This window comes from Amyelois transitella, chromosome 25, assembly GCF_032362555.1.
Source record: "Amyelois transitella isolate CPQ chromosome 25, ilAmyTran1.1, whole genome shotgun sequence".
In the NCBI taxonomy this organism is placed as follows: Eukaryota; Metazoa; Arthropoda; class Insecta; order Lepidoptera; family Pyralidae; genus Amyelois; species Amyelois transitella.
The window spans coordinates 4478421-4501426 of record NC_083528.1 but is presented as its reverse complement, the minus strand read 5'-3'; the positions used below and the strand labels follow the sequence as shown (position 1 = coordinate 4501426).

Below are 23006 nucleotides of genomic sequence, written 5' to 3'. Positions count from 1 at the left end.
TGGGCTAGCAACCTGTCACTATTTGAATCCCAATACCATACAGCTGAACGTGGCCTTCCAGTTTTTTCGAAACTCTTTGCTCTGTCCACACCGCAAGGGATATAATCTAATACAATACATACATATATAGATGTTATCCTTTTGCTATAAAAACCAGACAAAATCTGCAAAAAGGAACGAAGAAATAGTTCTGGCTGTAGATTGCATACCAGGCATTATCTTTATTTACTCGTAATAGGAAACATCAATTGACAATGAGTTTACAGCTCGTCTGCCTCACGTCTGCGCGATGACACTAGGTCAGAGTCCCTTGGGTTATCTTTAGATGCGGCAATGTAAGTTGCACATTTACTGCTATTTACAGGGCTAGAAAAAAATATTATAAAAAAATATTTTAAGGGACACATTCATGATATGTGTCAAATACACGAGTAACACACTTGGTAAGATTTCAATCTTACATGGAAAAAGGTAATTCCATTATAGATTTGAAGCATTTAAAACTACAATCATGTTTACTATCAGTTTATGTCAATGAAAAAAAACATTTCCAACAATAGCTTATAATGAGTAAGTACTATTGTATGATGTAATTTTTCACCCGTAGATAATTCAGGAAAAGATTTATTGTTCAGTAATTTGATGGTTGCATCAGTGGCTATTGTTTCTGCGCGAGCGCATTTAATTATATCGATGATTGACAATGGTTGTGTTATGCGAGGTACATTCGGTTTTTTTATTATTATATGCGTTTTAATTATTAATGTACATCTGTTGATTTATTAATTGTTGCAATCCTCTAATGCATTACTGTTAATATCAAGTTCTTCAAGAAGAAAGACTTACGATTCGCTAAATCTTTCATCATCATCGATACATACAACTCGGGGATTCCAGGCACATTGAGACCAAGTGCACTCAAATTATAATACATATATAAAATTGAATGAAACTTTTGGTAATGAATGGTATTGTTTTTTGTAATTTCGCTGTGATTTTTTTCTTTTTCTTACTTCTCTTTTTCATATAAAGGGTCGATTTACCTATACTCTTTCCTCGCTTTTTTTAATCACATTAGATTTTATACCTATTGGTATGTTTAAAACTTTATTTAAAAAACGGTTTTAACAAAGTGAAGATATTGTTTTTATTTATTAGGGTTTCCACTTATAATTGAAGAAACGTAAATTTTCTTTTGTTTTTACTCTGACATTTAGGTAACGTTTACAATGATTTTTAATCTTCATCTTCAATTGATATTATTTTTATTAAATTATTAACATATTGTTGTAAACTGTTGGCTTTGTTTACCCCGCAAGGGATTAAGACGTGATTTTATGTATGTACTAACCTATCTTGTATTAAAGTTACGTTATCATTATCTTCCTTTGATAGAAACATCAGTCTAGGCGGGGCCCAGAGTAAATATTTATGGGGCTATTTCCATCGCCCCATGGGGTCGTCTAGTCTAGAACAAATTGACCTACTGACGTATGTGACCTCGAAAATACTGTAACAATAATCTTTTATGTATTCTTCATGTTTGAACAACGTGAAGATTATAGATAACTATTGTCAATAATTACTATATTATAAATAAAGTAATTAATGACAATAATTGAGCTTATAGTATAATTATGACAAATCGATTTGGATAATATATTTTTACCCGCGACACGCACGACGCCGTATTTATCGCGCGAAAAACTATACTTTTTATTATGACGTGCAACGGGACAATGATAGATTTCACGCGATATAAACGGCGTCGCTCGTGCCCTACTGCGGGGTGCCTATGGTTGGGTCATAAATTAAAATACTCTTTTTTCGGCATCTTCACCTGCTTCTTCTTCCTTCTGGCTGTAGTTCTGATTACATCCTTACCACTCTGGAGAAGAGCCCGGGGTTCGCACTCGACCATGAATAATAATATATATATACAGGGTGACATTTAAAACAACTGCATCCTTTTAAACGTAGACTGTACCCATGCTTCTGAGCCGTTTTAGCCTATTTTTATTTAAATTAAACGTCATCATTTTCACATTTAAAAAACCCTCAAAAACTACGTCACACGCTTTATTAAAGACCAATACTACAAAAAAAAGTAAAACTAAACATGTAAATAAATGTCTGAAAAATAAATTATTTTTCTAGTATCAAGATTAAGTACAGAGTTGTCGAGATCGCTCAGCTGAATGAATTGTGTCGTTGACCTCTGAATCTTACGCGTCGCTTTTCCGCCGGCCGGGGTGATATTTCGTATTTAGGATCGTGGATTTTGATACTTTTATTTTTTTTCGTACTTTCTGAAATATGAACCGATATTTTTCTTTTAACGTTTTTAAATATCCTTTAGATGAGTCCACTTAACAGTTAAATTTATGCAGTTGAAATAAATGTCACCCTGTATAATATACATAAGCCTGGTTCAGCCACGGGTGTAAATTAAGATATTATAAGCAACCTTCATAAGGTTAGACTTACAATAATTAGGAACATGTGATATTTATATACGTATTAAACTAGATTTCAATCATACAGATGACGTGAAAAATATAAAAGAAAGACACACAAAAAAAAAACATTAAGGTTATGGAAGGGAATAGGTACATAAAATAAGAAAAATAAACATTTTTTAAAATAATGTCGTTATAATGCTATTAGAATATTCACAGCGTTAAAGCTAATAAATCGTCCCGCACCCGCCGTATCGATTCCCTTAGTCGGAGGCTACGTGATTTGAATCCCAATACTGCCTGGCTTGCTTAGCCATCAATATATTTTATATAAGAATGTATTTACATACATACATACATTTATTATCCCGGAGGGTAGGCAGGAGACTACATGTTTCTACTTGTCTCGACCTTTTTATTTTCCATCAATTATCTTTTTCATCATCTTCTTTATCATTTCTATCAAGTCATCTAATCACTCTTGACGAAAAATATGAAACTGTTTGAGTACTGACCCATCACCATCCAAGGGTCTACCAACCTTCTGGTTATGGTCGCCGCATCATGGGAGGAGTGCACGGCTCTTGCGTTTGCTCTCAAACAGCGCACTCTTTCTTGACTCCTTTCTAAATCTCTATAGTGTCCCTTTAGTTCTGTATTACTCACCCCCTTTTCTACGGGGGCTGATCTGTTATCCTGAAGACCGGATTTTCTTGTTTTTAAAGAAAAAATCCTAACTTTCTGGTTTATTGAATGTGTAATTTCAAGCGCCGTGTGGTCCCCGGCACCAACAGAAAAAAGAATAGGACCACTCCATATCTCTCCCATGGATGTCGAAAAGGCGACTAAGTAAAAGCTTGGGATTCTTCTTTGAAGGCCATGAGCTAGCAACCTGTCACTATTTAAATCTCAATTCTATCTTAAAGCCGAAATTCACATATAGATCTACGCGGACATTAATTAACAAAAACTTCTAATTGAACTATAGTGAAGTACTTTCACAACTTGGCTAATAAACAATTACTGCTTGCACAAGTGTCCGTTACAAGTCAGCTGTCTCGTTACAGACGTCAATAGCACATGTATAGTCATCATAGTCATTCAACTGACAAAGAAGGCATTCATATAAGTGATCACAGATGGTAACATACATTGACGATATTGTTCTCATGGGAATCTTGTTCACGTACCACACTTCCTTCCTACTCCTGCCATCATCCTCCCTGCAGTGGTAAGAGCGACTCAATTTTTATAAAAAAAAAACTACCGCGCGATAAACTATTGCTGTTTAAATTTTTATTATGACATAATTATGATATAATAGGATAAGATAGTTTTTAGCGCGATAAAAACGGCGTCGCGCGTGCCATGCTACGGGGGCTGGCGTTAATCCCAGTTACAACCTCACCACTCTGGAGAGAAACCCAGGGGCTCGATCTTGACCATGGATCCTGGATTGTGGGAGTCAGGTTTACACAAGTAACGACTTCCATCTGACCTTCGCAACCTTTGAAGGAGAACCTAACTCATATTGGATCATGGTTATTTCATTTGCCTGAATGGGTAGGTTATTACAGGATGTTTTCGGTCGGTTGGCACTCAAACTAATGGACATAACCAGAAGAGAGTCATATTTATATAGCCGACGTAGGATTTAAACCGGAACCATACGCATCACCACCGACCTCTTCTGTTTACGTAACCCACTACTATACAGGGTGACATTTAAAACAACTGCATCCTTTTAAACATAGACTATACCCAAGCTTCTGAGCCGTTTGAGCCTATTTCTATTTAAATTAAACGTCATCATTTTCACATTTTAAAAACCCTCAAAAACTACGTCACACGCTTTATTAAAGACCAATACTACAAAAAGAAATTAAAACAAAACATGTAAATAAATGTCTGAAAATTAAATTATTTTTCTAGTATCAAGATTAAGTAAAGTACAGAGTTGTTGAGATCGCTCAGCTGAATGAATTGTGCCGTTGACCTCTGAATCTTACGCGTCGCATTTCCGCCGGCCGGGATGATATGACGTATTTAGGAACGTGGATTTTGATACCTTTAATATTTTTTCGTACTTTCTGAAATATGAACTGATATTTTTCTATTAACGTTTTCAAATATCTTTTAGATGAGTACACTTAACAGTTAAAATGCAGTTGAATTAAAAGTCACGCTGTATAATAGTCAATATACATTTTCTGGTTCTCTACAGCTTCTTGTAATGGTTCCTTAACAGCTTTTTCTTATAAATATAAGCTAAGTAAATGCTTCGATACTGGGCTGGTAGGGAAGAGAAAACGTAGCAGCTGCTTCTCCGCACACATTTATTGTTTTTAATAAGTCTCCCGACATAATAAAATCGCGGACTATAGCTATATTTCTAATAAATGAATAATTGATTGAATAATACCCTCTGAATAAGCATTAAATCATGACAAAGATAAACTTATGAACTCTGGTATATTTTCTAAGAAAAGCATTGAGAGCGTGATAAATTTAGAATATGTGTTCAGTGTGAAGCCCCGTTTTTATAGCGCGATAAACTGTCGCTCTTTCGCTTTTTATTATGAAGTGAAACGGTGTACAGCGATAGATTTTCGCGCGATGAAAACAGCGTCGCGATGAAAACGGTGTATGATATTACATTTTGCGCGAGAGGAGACATAGACGAAAGCTAAGTAAGAGAGCAAAAAGTCAATCACAATAAACATTCACATACACACATAAAATCTTACCTCTTCCCGTGGGGGAAGTCACTACTTTGCATTTTCCACGATCCCTACAAACCTCATTCGCTTCATCCACATTAATTACTTCTTCAGACAAGCTTACAATTTTTACATAATATAAAATAATGCAAATTAATTTATTTGTTAATTAAAAGGGAAAGAATCATACTTTGTAATCCAGTAAACATAAAACTGACGATTTATCTTTTGTACTTTTATTTTGCGTGTCAGCGGACTAACTGTTTATAGTCAGCACGTAAACAACAAATTATTATTACCATGTTTACGTTCTGTAAGACGTCAGCGTGGCAACAACTGTTTGTACGTTTTCTACATACATATGGTCACGTCTATATCCCTTACGGGGTAGACAGAGCCAAAAGTCTTGAAAAGACTGAATGGCAACGTTCAGCTATTTAGCTTAATGATGAAATTGAGATTCAAATAGTGACAGCTCATCATCTAGAAAAGAATCCCAAGTTTGTAAGCCTATCCCTTAGTCGCCTTTTACGACATCCAGGGGAAAGAGATGGAGTGGTCCTATTCTTTTTTGTATAGGTGCCGGGAACCACACGTTTTCTGCCAGAGGAAAATAAAAAAAAATAACGTCTTTAACTCTTACGGGGTACACAGAGACAACAATCTCAAAAAGACGGAAGGGCGCGTTCAGCTGTATGGCTTGATGGAATTAAGATTCAATAGTGACGGGTTGCTTGCCCATCGCTTAAAAGAACAATCAGCAAACTCAAGTTTATAAGCTTTTCCCTTAATTGACTTTTACAATTTGCACGGGAAGAGAAGCACCTGGCAGGCACACTTCATGCTATCTTCACAAGGATGAGCACGGAAACAAATAAATTAATTGATTGTTATTATTGACTTTTTAGTATTAAAAGTAGTATCAATAACGGCGCGTACCCGTGGTTAATGAATGAATTAATCCAAGAATATAAACCAAGGCCGTGTGGCTCCCGGCACCAATACAAAAAAGAATAGGAGCACTCCATCTCTTTCCCATGGATGTCGTAAAAGGCGACTAAGGGATAGGCTAAACAATCTTGGGGTTCTTTTTTAGGCGAAAGGCTAGCAACCTTGTCACTATTTAAATCTCAATTATATCATTAAGCCAAATAGCTGAACGTTGCCATTCAGTCTTTCCAAGACTGTTGGCTCTGTCTGCCCCGCAAGGGATATAGACGTGACCATATGTATGTATTCTATGTATGTATATAAACCAAGGCCTGAAGACCTGATGGATGAAACAACTAAGACCATCGCCTCAATTCTATCTCATGTTAGAGTGCACAGTGCAGTACATTGAAGATCAAATCTGCATTTCCAAAGTCCACGTTTATAAATAGACAGTGTATACGTTTAGGCCGTGCCGTTTATTGGCTACACAAAGACTTATTATACTTCGAATATGAAAATAGATTTGACTGTAACATATCCCTTATATCTGCGTTGGTATAGATTTTAAAGACCATATCTTGATAAATAAATTGCGCAATATTGTAACCGTGTGGTTTCAGGCACCAATAGAAAAAATAAAAGGACCACTTTATCTCGTTCCAATGGATGTCGTAAAACCATCATTTCAAACAGGATTTGGACGGATTTTGCCGTCCATAACTTTCCGAAATTAGCGCATGTTTACAAACAGATTAAATACGTGGACTTTATAATATGTAGTGAAGTGAAGGGATTACTCAGCACCTATTCTGAACCGTATCTTGACTTCCTGTAAGTTCTCTTTACAATATCTGTAATTCTATTCATAAACCTTCTTTTTTCAAGAGGCAAAAGTACTAGTGCCGTGTGGTTCCCGGCACCAATACAAAAAAGAATAGGACCACTCCATCTCTTTCCCATGGATGTCGTAAAAGGCGACTATGGGATAGGCTGACAAACTTGGTTTTCTTTTTAGGGCGATGGGCTAGCAACCTGTCACTATTTGAATCTCAATTCTATCATTAAGAGAAATAGCTGAACGTGGCCATTCAGTCTTTTCAAGACTGTTGGCTCTGTCTACCCCGCAAGGGATATAGACGTGACCATATGTATATGTGTGTATGCAAAAGTACTAGTAATTTTCTACTGCCTAACGCAATTAATCCTTGTTTCAGGGCATATCGTTCATAGGATGGCACCAGCGCACCCGCCTGGAGAGGTTCCTGATGATCCTCAGTGGGATCCTGCTGGTCTTCGTTTTGCTGCTCGGGACGCTACTCCTCATCCCCCACGGCTCCTACATCAGAGTGCCGGACTGCGAGAAACCTTACACTCATGGCAGTGAGTAATCCTGACTAAAACATACATACATATAATCACGTCTATATCCCATGCGGGGTAGACAGAGCCAACAGTCTTGAAAATACTGATAGGCCACGTTCAGCTGTTTGGCTTTATGATTGAATTGAGATTCAAATAGTGACGGGTTGCTAGCCCATCGCCTAAAAGAAGAATCCAAAGTTTATAAGCCTATCCCTTAGTCGCCTTTTACGACATCCATGGGAACGAGATGGAGTGGTCTTATTCTTTTTTTTATTGGTGCCAGGAACCACACGGAACCAACTAATATAATTAGTAAATGCGAAAGTAGGTTTATTTTTTTTTTGTCTCTTCACGCGTTATCTACTAAATGAATCTTCTTGAAATATCACGTGTGGAAATGGACAAAGGGTACTTTTATCCCGGTAAAAACTATAGTATATCAGTCATTCATTCATATGATCACGTTTATATCTTCATTTTCTTGCGGGGTAGACAGCCAGCAGTCTTGAAAGACTGATAGGCCACGTTCAGTTGATATGCGACATAATGATATAATTGAGATTCAAATAGTGTCAGGTAAGAATATAAAGAATGTAGGTATGTAAATAATGTACGTAGGAATATCGATCAAATTAATAAAAGTTTGTTAATTTGTAATACCTTAATTTTACGAGAAAAAACTTTTGCCAGAACAGGTTCATCTAGTATTTTAAGATACTATGTAATTGAAATATAATTTCTTCTTTCAAATCATTCTATGTCCACGACTTCGTAAACTCATATAAGTATATTTTTAAACTGCTCATCAATTGGACAACGATCAAAAACAGTTTAGGGCAATCAAATTCGCACGCATCACAAACAATGATAATGAGAGGCGATACAAACAATTAGGTACTTCCTTATCTGCATTACGAACTATCAACAAACAATGTGTAAATATAAAACAATAACACAAAAACAAGCACACTCAATATTTTGATAACCCACGCGTTCACACAGGTGTAGGCTGAATGAGTTGTAAGACCTTATGCACTTTCATTTACGAGTATCTTTGTTTTTTTTAAAGATTTGAGTGTGTTTGATCAATCTGCCTGTAGTAAGCTTCATTGCGCAACGCTCAAATAGTGACTATTTACTCTTGCCTTGAAATTCCCAAGTTGTATGTATCGGGAAATAGAGATGCGGGAATTCCAATTCTTATCTTTTTCGATATTTACACAGCTAGAAAATGCAAGTCTTGAAACTAACAACAAATTAGCTACATGTCATGAACTGCAGATTGCAGTAATTATAATAAGGTATGTACCGTAATGCATTTACCATTTGCTTTGCAATACGAGTGCCTATAATTACCTTAGTATGATCTCACACAAATCTATTGGCGGACGGACAGATAGAAAAATCGTGCCTACGGTGTTATTAATTAACTAAACACAGTTTATTGCACACATTTGACTTTTATGATCTGCGCTGGTAGAGAAACATTTTACATTTTTCCTTTTTTCCCAAGTCAAAGTTGAGGAAAAATATAATAAATTTTAATTTCTTAATTTATTTTTCAGCAATCTGTCTCTCTGGCTCCTGTATCTACACGGCTAGTGAAGTGGCGAGAGCATTGGACGAATCCCAGGATCCCTGCGAGGACTTCTACGAGTTCGCCTGCGGGGGATGGATGAAGAACAACCCTATCCCTGAGGGCAAGTCCAGTTGGGGGATCTTCAGCAAGATTGAGCTGCAAAATCAGTTGATTATCCGATTTGCTCTAGGTAAGCCAAATTCAACTTCAAAATTTATTCATTTTTTGTATAAATGGGACACAATACTTACTAACTGGCAAAACTTAATAAATACAAAACCAGTTTTTTTTTTCATGAAGCAAATAATACGTTTTTATTGATAATAGAATTAGAATGCCCTCCTACACACATGTACCATTTTTCAGGAAAATACAATAAAATATTGCGAAATATTAGCGATCCAAAAGAGAAAATCAAATACAAGACGTATCGCAGCTATTATACCGTATAAAGACGTGGTTATTAGAAAATACAATATTTGAATATTTATTTATTATTGTTACCATGAATTTTTCTGTCGGTACATTCGGCGAGAAAAGTGATAATTTCGATTTAACGATATCACAAATCATCAAAAACGCGGTTTTCTTAGAAATTACCTAAATGGCAAGGTTATTGGCATTAACCCCGCTAGGAATTAAGACGTGATATGTGTGTGAAATGCGGTACTAAATTAACTTACACAAGTAAGGACTACTACCAACAGTCAATAGTCCTTTTGTATTCCAAAATTGATAAATTCATGTAATTTAAAATGGTTCTGAAGTGTGTGTTACCTAAGACTGAAATAACCAATTATTGTTTGCTTAATTTAGTATTTTTACAACTCTCGTCTGATATTCCGTGCAAGGGTAACTCAACAATGCATACAATTCATATTTCCAATTATTAGTTTACATTAAATAGAAGTTTTTATTTCAAGATACTTGTTATTTCAAAAAAAGGTGAAGCTCAGGATCTTAATTTTCGGCACAGAGATACCAATATCGTTTATTCAGTATGTGCCTACAAAAGTTAGTTAGCTGATGCTGTGCGTGCTACAAAAGATGTGCATCATCACGTGAACCAGTAGAACTACTGGCATTTGTCTTCCCAATAAACTTACTAGAAGAACATCTCAATGAAGCTTAAACTGGAATGATACTCGTATCATTGCGTTTAGCTACAAGTCGTATGATTTTTTATGTTTATCTTGTGGCGCCATTAGAAGTGCCACGTCATAGCTACTTAACGATATTGTACCCGACTGTACAATATTTTGTTACACATCATACTCATATCAAATTAGTGTGCTCTCGTGAATTTCGACGATTTGTATTTGCTTTGTAACGATAAATTAGATTGTTACTTTTGGGGCGTTTGTTTACAAATACGATAGTTTTCCTACTAAGGTTTACAACACTTGTTTCAATTTTTTGGTCAGTGTCTTAATCTGAAGATTTACGATATCACCAATTAAATATGTTCTTATTACTATTCTTAAAAGGTGTATCCAAATCTATCCGCAAATGTCTTAGGTAAGTGATAATCATGAGGTAGAGTGGTCGACATCTCCACCTTTCGATTCGCCAAATATTTTGTTATGCGAACTGCTAAAATCTATTCCTCCCACTCCCTCAGTCCAAGAGGCAAGAGTGAATAGGCATTATTAAATATTGCGTGCTCCTATCTGCCTTTCAATCTGTTAGCTTAAAACTTTATAAAAAATAATAAAAAAATACTTTATAATAAATTAATAACTACAATACACTTGTCCTATATAGGTTTGGTATAAACTTCAGGTTGCGGAAGTTGTGATTTTTAAGATTGTTTTTATTATTTTGTTAAGTTTTTTTTTTAAATTTTTGTCTTCATCATTATATCAGGCTTTTTACACCCACTGCCTGCGATAAACTTCTTTCCCGTTTGGCTATTTATACACTGGTTTAAATTGAAAATTAGCAACCACAATATTCTAATATAACTTAGATTCAGAGTGTTTGTCGTGCATTTTGAGTTAGAAACGATAAAGTACTGTATATTTTTCCAATGTGTGAATCATGAAAAAGAACTGAATTTAAAATTTGACTTATCTCAGGCTCTAGGACTATAGCGGTTTGATGTGGTTCTTAAATTTACTCGATATTTATTTAATTTAGTTTTATTTTACACTGACTTCATGTTAAAGGCTAGCAACTACTTGAATCTCAATTTTATCATTTAGCCAAGCAGCTGAACGTGGCCTTTCAGGCTTTTGATGACTGTTGGCTATGTTTACCCCGCAGGGGATATATAGACGTGATTACCTATATGTTATGTTATGACTTCATGTCAAAGTTCTTGTACCTACAGCTTTACCTGATGAGATTTTGACATCACAAACAAATTTTGCAAGAAGTATATTCTTGGGTTTCATCTATACATCTATTTTTAGTGCTTTCGGAGACCTGACTACAGCATAAAAAAACTAAGTTGACGTAGTGAAGTATTTTATGAAATCAATTCATTTAGCTAAATTTTCCAGTTTCAATACAAGACAACATCAGAAAACTCACAATGATAATGTACCATCTTTTGCACTCATTCCAGATAAAGTAAACCTCTCCGACCCAACTACAGCTGAAGCGAAGGCCCGTATCTACTACGATGCTTGTATAGACACCAATGAGACGATTGAGAAGTTAGCTGAGAAACCTTTAGTGAGCGTCATCAAGAAGCTGGGTGGCTGGCACATACTGTCCAATACCATGATCAAACAACCCAAATGGGACTTGCAAAAGTTGCTGCAGGATGTTCAGAATACGTAAGTGTTGAGAAACATGATTGGAAAGCTTCGAATGATTATGTAGACTCATAGGGAGTAATTGTAAAGTAACTTAGAAAATTAAGAATAGTTGTATATGTTTTAGTTAGGTTTTTCAATTGTTTGTATTTTTTTTTATCATCTCTTGACGGACTAGCCGTGATCAAGCATGTTGCGTTGCCATTAAGTCTAGCTAACTATTATAGCTTTACGAACGATGAAAAGGTGACAACAGATTTTTAGTCTTTTGCAGAGTTTAAGTATTTCTTTTAATAATGAAAATATAAATCTTTTTCTCATAATGTTTTAGCCAAAAAAATGCATTGCAGAAATACCTCGCAGTCACCCAAAGTCCACGTTTTTATTATAATCTCAGCAATATTGGATATCAGTACAATTTAGTTCAAACTAGATGTCATATTTACAGGTACAATTTAGGGGGACTGTTCAATTGGGCTGTGACGGAGGACGACAGGAATTCTTCCAGACACGTCATTGTAGTAAGTATTTAACAATTAACTGGTTAAAACAAATAATTATTTTGTAACTTGGCTACGTCAACAACAGAATAAGTGTACTGAACCGAACATTATAGAAAATAGATAACTTATTACAGCAAAAAATTAAACTTGATCTACATACTTACTTGATCGAAGACTTTATATTATTGTTAGTTTTCCATTTTGTGGTTTTAAATCTATCTAAATGTCAAATTTCTAAGCACTAAACATTTCTTAAAAATTTAAGTAAATGAATATAACCATTAAAAAATCAATAAAATTTAACTTATTGTTTTTCAGCTTGACCAAGGGGGTTTGAATTTACCAACAAGGGACAACTATTTAAACAAAACAGCTCATAAAAAAGTCTTGGACGCATACTTAGACTACATGACTAGAGTCTGTGTACTGTTAGGGGCTAATAAATCCGAGGCTAGGGCTCAAATGAACAGAGTGATACAATTCGAAACGGACCTAGCTAATATAACTACACCGTCTGAAGAACGAAGAGATGAAGAAGGGTTGTACAATCCTTTTACGATAAAACAATGGCAAAAAGAAGCGCCATTTTTAAATTGGTCTCTGTTCTTCAATGATGCATTCGAATTGGTTAACAGAAGTGTAAGTAACAATTCAATTAACTTTAAATATTTACTTAACACTGCAAATGAAAATAATGTCTTATTATTAGTGCGTTATTGGTATCAATAATTTCCGTGTTTTTTAGATATCAGACACAGAAACGATAGTCGTGTATGCCCCTGATTACTTCAGGAATTTGACGCAAGTCATCATGAAATACAGCAGAACTGAAGAAGATAAAAAGTAAGAAGCACTTTATGTTCATAAACTTTTAATGCTCCATGTATTATTGATCATAAACTATGTGCAGTTGACTTCTGTGATTTGAGATCTATCCTATCATAGAGTCTTAGTACAACATCATAAATAAGTTGATATAAAATTCAGCAGATGTAAAGAACAGAACAGTTGCTTCTCTCTTCTTTATATTCTGTATTTCTACTCATATTTTCTTGAAGATTATAAGTGCCTGCTCCTATTTCCAGGACTCTTACCAGCTACATGATGTGGCAAGTCTCCCGCTCACTATCTCCCTACCTTTCAAAGAATTTCCGGGATGCTACTAAAATATTGAGGAAGGCGCTGTTTGGATCAGAAGGCACTGAAGAATCTTGGAGATACTGCGTCACTGACACTAACAATGCTATTGGTAAGCCTGGTTTTCATCAATCAATCAATATTTTAAAACTCTGAGTGATGAAATTGACACTCGAAACTGCTGGACATACGCAACTAAAATTTGACGTATGTGTTTCTTTGGAAGTGTAGGAGAGCACTAAGTTCTTCTTTCGTAGAAACGGTTATAAGAGATTTTTTAAATTTATGCATTTAGATATTAAAATGGGAGATACCATAATTCCCTGGTCAACTTTCAATCACACCTCACTCAATTTAGTGTTAGATTTATTTTCTGAGTCCCAAGCTACAATTGCATATCGTTACATATCTTTGTCCTATAATGAAAAAGATTTTATTGAAAAACACAAAATACAAGAGTAGGTATATATTGTAATAACGCGTTCTAATTTCTGTACGTATATATCATGGCAACTGATGACGTATTTTTAACTTTATATCTTTCTCTAGGCTTTGCTGTCGGCGCCATGTTTGTCCGAGAAGTCTTCCACGGAGAAGCCAAAACCCAAGGCGAGATTATGATCGACAACATTCGGAACGCTTTCAAGAGAAACCTCAAGAATCTGGACTGGATGGACACGGAGACCAGACTGGCCGCTGAGATCAAGGCTGACGCCATCACTGATATGATTGGTTAGTTTGGTTACTTTGTTATAGAAAGATCATTCAATTTTCCATCGTCTTAGGATTGGATTGTTCTGGGGCTTAGAAGACTTGGGGTCTACGATGATCCAAGCGTGGGCTATTATGGTCAAGTTACCTTTAACATTTAATGACAAGTTTCTGGAGATTCTGAGGTTATCTCCCGACAATGTCGTCCTCCTGGTCTTAGTACCGGTTGTGTCGCTACCTTTTTGGACAAGTGCCTAGGGTTCGCCTGTGACTGAAGCGGCTCCCGTCTGAGTGTGCAGATTTCCTAATGATATTTTCCCTCACAGAGCATCGGTTGGCAATCAAACTAATGTACATTATTTGCATGAGAGTCATTGATACATGGTCGCTATAGGATTTAAACATGTGCATCCTTACTTTGGCCGTACCCATTCTTTCATTACTTTAATGAATTCTCAGGTTTCCCCGACTACATTCTTCACAAAGACGAACTGGACAAACAGTACCACGAGCTGGAGGTGAAGCCTAATGAGTACTTCGAGAATAACATCGCTTTCAACATGTACAGCCTGAAGAATGACCTGAAGAAATTGGACCAGCCAGTCAATAAGACTAAGTGGGGTGAGATCTTTAAAATTATTAGGTAGTGCGTAGTTACTAAGCGTAAAATGTGGTGACCACATATCGGCAGGGTAGCTTATAAAATTAACATTCTACCTTTGTTGTTGGAAGGCCTTATTATGTTTCCAAGAAGACTCCAAAGCCACGATGATTCCAAGAGGTCGATCGAATTTTTAGAGGAGGTTCCAGCATTGGCCTACAAATGGCGGAAACTATAATGATGACTAAAGTAGGAAATAATCACGAATGCCTCAATACATCCTCGCAAATAAAGGACAGTTCGTGCAACGTCTAGTGGTAGATAAAATAAGTATTTCGTTATAAGGAAATTTGTAAACAAGTATCTAAGGCAAGACCGGAAGCTGACCAGCTTATTTTTGCTCAATTAGTGACTCTGTACATGAACAAATTGACCGATTGAATAGTAAGTAGTTACATTTCCTTCGAGAAGCAAAATTTTAACTTACGAGATATGACTCATCAAATTGACCTATTTAATAATATGTGAGGTATTCCCCCAATTGATTATTTACCAACCAAATACTTACTCCACAGGTATGACTCCATCCACCGTGAACGCCTATTACACCCCGACCAAAAACCAGATAGTGTTCCCAGCTGGCATTCTCCAGCTACCATTCTACGATGGAGACAACCCCAAGAGTGTCAACTACGGCGCTATGGGAGTGGTCATGGGCCACGAGCTGACCCATGCCTTCGATGACCAGGGCAGAGAGTATGACAGGTATTTTGTTTGGTTCAGATTATAAAGAAATGTGTGTGTGTGTGGTTCCCGGCACCAATACAAAAAAGAATAGGACCACTCCATCTCTTTCCCATGGATGTCGTAAAAGGCGACTAAGGGGTAGGCTTATAAACTTGGGATTCTTCTTTTAGGCGATGGGCTAGCAACCTGTCACTATTTGAATCTCAATCCTATCTTAAAGCCAAATAGCTGAACGTGGCCTATCAGTCTTTACAAGACTGCAGGCACTGTCTACCCCGCAAGGGATATACATACATACATACATACATACATACATACATAAACTCACGCCTCTTTCCCTGAGGGGTAGGCAGAGACTACCTCTTTCCACTTGCCACGATCCCTGCATACTTCCTTTGCTTCATCCACATTCATAACTCTCTTCATGCAAGCTCGGCGGTTTCGGGCACTTTTGACCTGACCCTTCACCAGGACGTCCTTAATTTGATCAAGATATGTTCGTCTAGGTCTTCCCACCCCGACCTTTCCCTCCACACTCTCCTTGTATATCTGCTTAGTCAACCTGTTTTCATTCATCCTCTCCACATGACCGAACCATCTCAACATACCCTTTTCTATTCCTGTAACTACATCTTCTTTCACATCACAACATTCCCTTATCACGCTGTTCCTTATCCGGTCACTCAATTTCACACCCAACATACTCCTTAACGCTCTCATTTCCACTGCATTTATTCTGCTTTCGTGCTTCTTTTGCCATACCCAACTTTCACTCCCATACATTAATGTCGGGACCAACACGCCCCTGTGCACAGCCAGTCGAGCCTTTTTGGATAGTTTCTGACTGCTCATAAAGGCATGCAAAGCTCCATTCACCATGTTCCCCGCGTTCACTCTCCTTTCAATATCACTATCACACTTGCCATCTGATGTAAACTTTGATCCTAGATATACAAACTCTTTCACTTGCTCAACTTTTTCTCCTCCAATCAAAATATTACATGCTGTCATTTCTTTCTCCATTTCAAAAACCAGTGTTTTAGTTTTACTTACGTTCACTTTCATTCCTTTCTCTTTTAAAGCTTCATGCATACAGTTTACCATCTCCTGTAACTCCTCCGCTGATGACGCCAGTATAACCTGATCGTCGGCATAGAGCAGACATTTGACGAGTAATTCATTCATCCTTAATCCACTTTCAGACTCTTTCAAATCTGTCAAACAACTATCCATAAATAGGTTGAACAGCCACGGTGACGCAACACATCCCTGCCTAACACCTTTCTCAATCTTAAACCACTCAGTGTGCGCTCCGTTTATCCTGACACTAGCACTCGAATCCTCATATAAGGATTTCAGTGCTCGTATCAAGAGACTGTTCACCCCATGCATAGAAAGTGCTGACCACAATTCATTCCTCTCAACTCTGTCATAGGCCTTTTCCAAATCCACGAAAGTGCAATAGACTTTTTGACTCTTGGCCAAAAACTTTTCGGCTATGCACCGCAAAGAAAAGACCTGATCAGTACATCCCATTCCCTTTCGAAATCCCGCTTGAGCATCCCATATTTTGTCATCAGTTTCATTCCTGACTCTATTAATCAATACCTTAGCATACAATTTGCCGACGACGCTAAGCAGGCTTATACCACGATAATTTTTGCAGTCCAGTTGTGACCCTTTTCCTTTGTAAAGTGGCACAATAACAGCCTTACACCAATCTTTTGGTACTCGGCCGCTTCTCCAACACAAATTGAAAAGGCAGTACAACTGTCTAGCTACGACGCCTTTTCCTGCTTTAAGCATCTCGACCGACACTCTATCATACCCGGCAGCCTTACCCGCTTTCATACTCTTAAGTGCTTCCACAATTTCAAACATTTCAATTTCGCCTTCCATCTCATTCTCTTTTTCTTCGCTATAGCAGAACTCTTTCTTATTTTCTTCCTTTTTTTCAAATAAACTCTCAAAATAGTCCTTCCATATCTTTAGCACACATTCTTCTCCTTTCACAACGCTACCATCCTGGCATCTGATCCTAGTCAGCTCTCTGGTTATAGTTTTTCCTCGGGCTGACCTTACGGATTTCCAGAATACTTTCAGATTTGACTGAAAGTCTTCTGATAGCCTTTTATCAAAATCCTCTTTATACTCTTCTTTCTTTCTAATCACAGCTTTCTTAACCAAATCTTTCATTTTTTTATATTCCTTACGTGCTTCATTCACATCCTCATCTATAACCTCTTGCATCCTTAAGTTAGCTTTTGCTGCTAACAAATCCAGCCATGCTTTCTTCTTTAATCGCACAAGTTCTTGCACATCTTTACTCATCCACGCATTTTTGTGATTTTTCCCTTTCCTTCTTCTACTTACACCACACACTTCAACAGCTACTTTCACAATTCTTTCTTTAAATTCCTTCCATCCATCTTCAATATTGCTCCTCTCATCTAAATCTTCAATTTCATCCTTCAGTCTATTAATATACTTCTTACCTACATCCATATCTTGCAAATTTTCTACTTTCACTCTTTCCAAAGCGCTGGTTTGCTCCCTTACCCTGTGCCGCCAGCGATTGAAGATACCCCTTATCCGGGATATCACCAGTAAATGGTCCGAGTCAATGCCAGCACCGCGATATGCACGGGTATCCAGCACTTTGTTCTTCAATCTTTCATCTACAATCACAAAGTCTATCATACTTTTTAAAATACCTTCCACTCTTGTATAGGTGTGGATCTCTTTATGTTGAAACATTGAGTTCGACACAAAAAGATCCCACTCTAGACAAATTTCTAATACACTTCTTCCATTATCATTCACCTTTTCGTCACCAAACGCACCAAGCACCTTTTCATATCCATCACGCTTTACACCCACCCATCCATTAAAATCACCTAACATAATAATCTTCTCATTTGGCTTGGTAACTTTCAATACTTATAATATATAGACGTGATTATATGTATAAAGAAAGTAGATTTACAACAGTCTCTTTTATCTTCGCGTGTTCGTCCTCTGCTAAGCTTGAGGGCCCGGGGTTCGCTTTGTCAGCATTGTACCAGGAGATGATTCGGCTCGACCGCCACCAAAGGGAAGATCTTCCGCCAGGCTAGGAGTCCTGCCTGGGGAACCGCGGCTCCGACGATGTTGACTCGGAAGTTGTATTTATGCTCCAATCCGTAAATCGTTCCAATGGATATCGTAAAAGGCGACTAAGGGGTAGGCTTATAAACTTGGGATTCTTCTTTTAGGTGATGGGCTAGCAACCTGTCACTATTTGAATCTCAATTCCATCATAAAGCCAAACAGCTGAACGTGGCCTATCAGTCTTTTCAAGACTGTTGGCTCTGTCTACCCCGTAAGGGATATAGACGTGATTATATGTATGTATGTATCCGTAAAATCTTTGTTTGCGCGTTCTTCGCGATGATGGACAGTTGTCGTCTGATTGACTGTTGTGACGTTTGGCGTAGAGATGTCGCCACTAGCATCTTCAATTGTCCATTAACCTGCATTATGACCTTTTACTTTGACGTAGTCAGGATGTCTTCGGCAAATAATTGATTGATGCGAGCATACTGATGATTAAATGCGCACTTTATCTTAATTGTTTCTTCTCTCAAGAGGAGCTCCTCCTGTACGGGTGGTATTGTAAAATACCACCCGTACAGTTCATGTAAATGAACCGCTTCGCGTAAACCCCGATCTCAGAAGTGGAAATTACGCTATAATTTTTTTCATATCTTAATACGTGGTTAAACTAAGATTCTTCCTTCATGTCCTCAGGTTCGGCAATTTGAACCAATGGTGGAACAACGCCACCATAGCCAGATTCAAGAAGCGAGCCGAGTGTATCCAGAGACAATACTCCAACTACTCTATTGAGGGACAGCATTTGAACGGCAAGCAAACGTTAGGTATGTAGAGCTTAGTCTAGTCTAGTCTGATACCTAATTTTGACATGATCCAGATTTATTTGAGGGGAATAGTTTTATTTCAAATAGGTACTTGATACAAAAGAGCTGGTTAATTAGAAGCCGATCATTTTTATTATTGAAAACTTAAGTTACTCCCACTTAGGGATAAGCCCGCCTTTGTAATGTACTACTGTTTTATATTTGTAATGTACTCCTTTAGTGAACAATAAAGCATTTACTTATTTACTTTGTACACCAGGTACTTACCAGAGTAAACTCCAACAAATTTAATCAAATTTGATTCTTAGCGTGAAAGCGCAAAGACAGATTTTCGCATTGCATTTACGTACCTACTTAAATAAAATATTTTTAGAGTCTTATCTATTTAAACTTATTTCAGGAGAAAATATTGCAGACAATGGAGGATTGAAAGCATCTTTTCATGCCTATTTGGATTACAGCAAAAACGCCGTGGTGAATTATACTTTGCCAGGCCTCAAGTACAATCACCGACAACTGTTCTTCATATCTTTCGCACAGGTAACAAAAATATTACTTATATAAAAAAACATCAATTGAATAAATTATTACTTTATTATTTGATAGCTAAGTTTGATAGTACAGACACTCGCAAAAGTGATTAGTTGATTTAAAGTGTTTTTATCTTCAATTATAGATAGATATTTTTTTGGTAGGTAATCGAAATCTCGTGCACTGTTTTTTTTTTCTTCAATACTAATATTGATTGACAATAATAAAAATAAATTTGAAATAGGTGTGGTGTTCTGCAATGACAAATGAATCAACGAAGATGCAAATCGAGAAAGACGACCACACCGTTGCTAAGTACAGAGTTATTGGGCCCATATCGAATTTGAAGGAATTTTCTGAAGAGTTTAAATGTCCGATTGGATCAAAAATGAACCCGAAGCACAAATGCGAAGTGTGGTAAATATTAATATTTAATCAAAAAGAAGATGTAATCTCTGCAGAGCTTTGAATGTGCTCTATATTTATTTGAAGCAGCGATTGTTCAGATGTTCAACTGAAGATTGTTCAAGGAATATGATTAGCTTATGAAATCTCAAGATTTTATGCGCAGAAGGCATGTATTATTACATCAGTCTGTTTAAGAGTGACTTTAGGATTTTGATATATATATTGTTTGTATATAATAGAGCTTAGCTTTGAAAACGGGTATTATGTATGAGAGTTGAGGAAGCAAATGCAGTAAAATATATAGAGTTATAGTTTGATACAAGATAGAAACTACATTTCCTTGGATTTGATCACTGGATTTAATAAAAATTTAGAAAACTACTAGGTACATTATTTGAAAACGATGATAATGACTACTGTAGTCTATCTTGTTTCAGACTAAGTAATAGGTAATCTAAATATTACTTCCTTAAATACTTAATCTTTGATGTAATTAGTAATTTTGTGTTAGCATTGAAGTTGTTAACAATGTATCCTAATAATTTAAGCTTCACCCTTATTTTCCTTTATTGTACCTTAATTCAAAAATATACTTAAGTTAGTGTGTGAAATGTCTAGACGTACTTAATTTTTAAGTGAACCTGGTTAATATAAGTGCCATTCAAAAAATATAATTATAATTTAAAAAAATTTCACCTTTCAATAATTTTAATCAGAATTAAGATACAGCGTCCAACATTATATTTTTATAAACAATGTTATGTTTTTGTGTTATTAAACGAGGTTAGATTATTTGAAAAATCTCGACTGCACGAATAGGTAATAATCTGAATTTAATTTAGAACAATAAACCAATTCACCCTAAAATCTAACTAACTACATGTTACAGAACGTGCCAAAGCAATTAAACACCCGAAAACATTTTACACAATTAATATGCAGTCGGGTAAGTACAAGATAGTTCTATATTCACACTGATCAAATATAGGTGCCTTGATATTTAAATTTCGGCTCCTTACATAATAACGCGAATGAACTAACAATAATTACAGCTCGGGGTCACTGTGGTAATCTAGATAAAACAATTTTATAACATAAATAGTACTCGTAATGGCGAAAATGCTGGACATTTTTGAACAAATATTTTTTAAGATGTTTTGTTTTCGTATAGTGATTTGTACATTAATATATAGTTGTTGTGTTTATTATGTTCAATGTGCGCAAAGAGTATACTAGTGATCAAACAAAAATATAAGTGTAAAGAATTAATGAAAATCAATATGTTCAATGAAATTAAAAACAATTTAGATTGTTTATTTTTTGTAAAGGTATCTTTTGTTATTTTTTAAATGGATTTTCACTATGTAAACTTTATTTTTAGTGTGCCATTAATCTGATATTGACGCGACAGAAGTAAAAATGCTTATTACTTTTAAGTATACAGTTACCTTAGTATATATGTTTACCTTAAAATAAAAAAGGCATAGAGGCCTTATTTATTTGATGTTACCTTCACTCTAATTAACTTATTTTTCTTAATAAATAAAAAGATTATTTTATTGATAATTATATTTTAACACACATAAAAAGCATTTATTTTCAGAACAATTATGTCCAATTATGTCGTATTATAAATAAAAATGACAATAAATTTTTGTCTCTTGATGTACCCAATCCTGTAATTGTACAATTTCCTATATTGTAGCTCATTTTAAAAAAGTAACATTGAGATTTATAACTCTAATATATAAGTTTTAAAAACATATGTATGTACCTAAAAATAATATGGATTATATTGATTTATGGTAAAAGCATATTCAACAAAATAAATAAAGCCCAGTTCGAAAATATTTCACTTCATCAACTTTGTAGGGTCATTTCTGTTTCATTAGCTGGGTAATAAAAGTTCTCTGCCAACTTTGTGCACGAATTTAACCTTAGAATTATTTAAAAAACATTGAAAGGTCTTGTTTTGAATAAATAACCATTAGAACCGATTATGAAAGTTATTTATAAAAGTGACATTTCATATCATTACACAAAACAGCTTATCAAGCTCGAGACCAAATACTTTATAAGAAATTTTAGATGCAATTTTTCGCATTTTTGTTTAATCGTAGATGTAAAACATTTTAGAATGAAAGTAATCACTCGTCAGTATTAATTACCTACTTATACAAATATAATAGAACTAATTAGAACACCAAAATTGTATCGTTATCGTTTTATTTTATTGAGTAGTTTATTTTAATTATGTACTAAGTATGTTTTTATTTTACACTGGATTGACATACATTAGTTTGATTTTTTATGATTAAATATATTTTGTTTAAAATGGCTTTTATAAGTCATTATAAACATCATTAAAAACAAAAGTGGTACCTACTGACTTTTGTTACCGACAGTACCTTTTTTGTTTTTAAGTACCTTCACAATTTTTTGTAGTGGACTGATTTGTTTGTATGTATAAAATTGAAGATTAAATTTTGTTGTCATTATACGTACTTAATCGTTTTATTTTATTTATTACTAGATTTTAATTATCATCTACGGTTGAATGTACGAATGTGTGGCGACATCTCTACGGCACAAGTCACAACAGCTAATCACCCGGCGCTATTAACTAATAACAG

At 35.7% G+C, this 23006-nt stretch overlaps 1 protein-coding gene across 2 annotated transcripts in view; it reads left to right on the top strand.

The window, feature by feature from the left end:
* Positions 1-22877, top strand: part of LOC106137162 (endothelin-converting enzyme homolog) — a 41471-nt gene extending 18594 nt beyond the window's left edge. For both annotated transcript variants that reach the window (XM_060951592.1, XM_060951591.1), the window contains 13 exons: positions 7327-7492; positions 9040-9243; positions 11623-11836; positions 12264-12336; positions 12637-12957; positions 13064-13161; positions 13404-13567; positions 14005-14187; positions 14626-14787; positions 15343-15532; positions 19304-19434; positions 19835-19974; positions 20210-22877. In XM_060951592.1, the coding sequence (XP_060807575.1) occupies positions 7327-7492; positions 9040-9243; positions 11623-11836; positions 12264-12336; positions 12637-12957; positions 13064-13161; positions 13404-13567; positions 14005-14187; positions 14626-14787; positions 15343-15532; positions 19304-19434; positions 19835-19974; positions 20210-20386 (2223 nt within the window). In that variant the 3' untranslated portion in view covers positions 20387-22877. The remainder of the gene's footprint in view (positions 1-7326; positions 7493-9039; positions 9244-11622; positions 11837-12263; positions 12337-12636; positions 12958-13063; positions 13162-13403; positions 13568-14004; positions 14188-14625; positions 14788-15342; positions 15533-19303; positions 19435-19834; positions 19975-20209) is intronic.
* Positions 22878-23006: the final 129 nt, after the last annotated feature.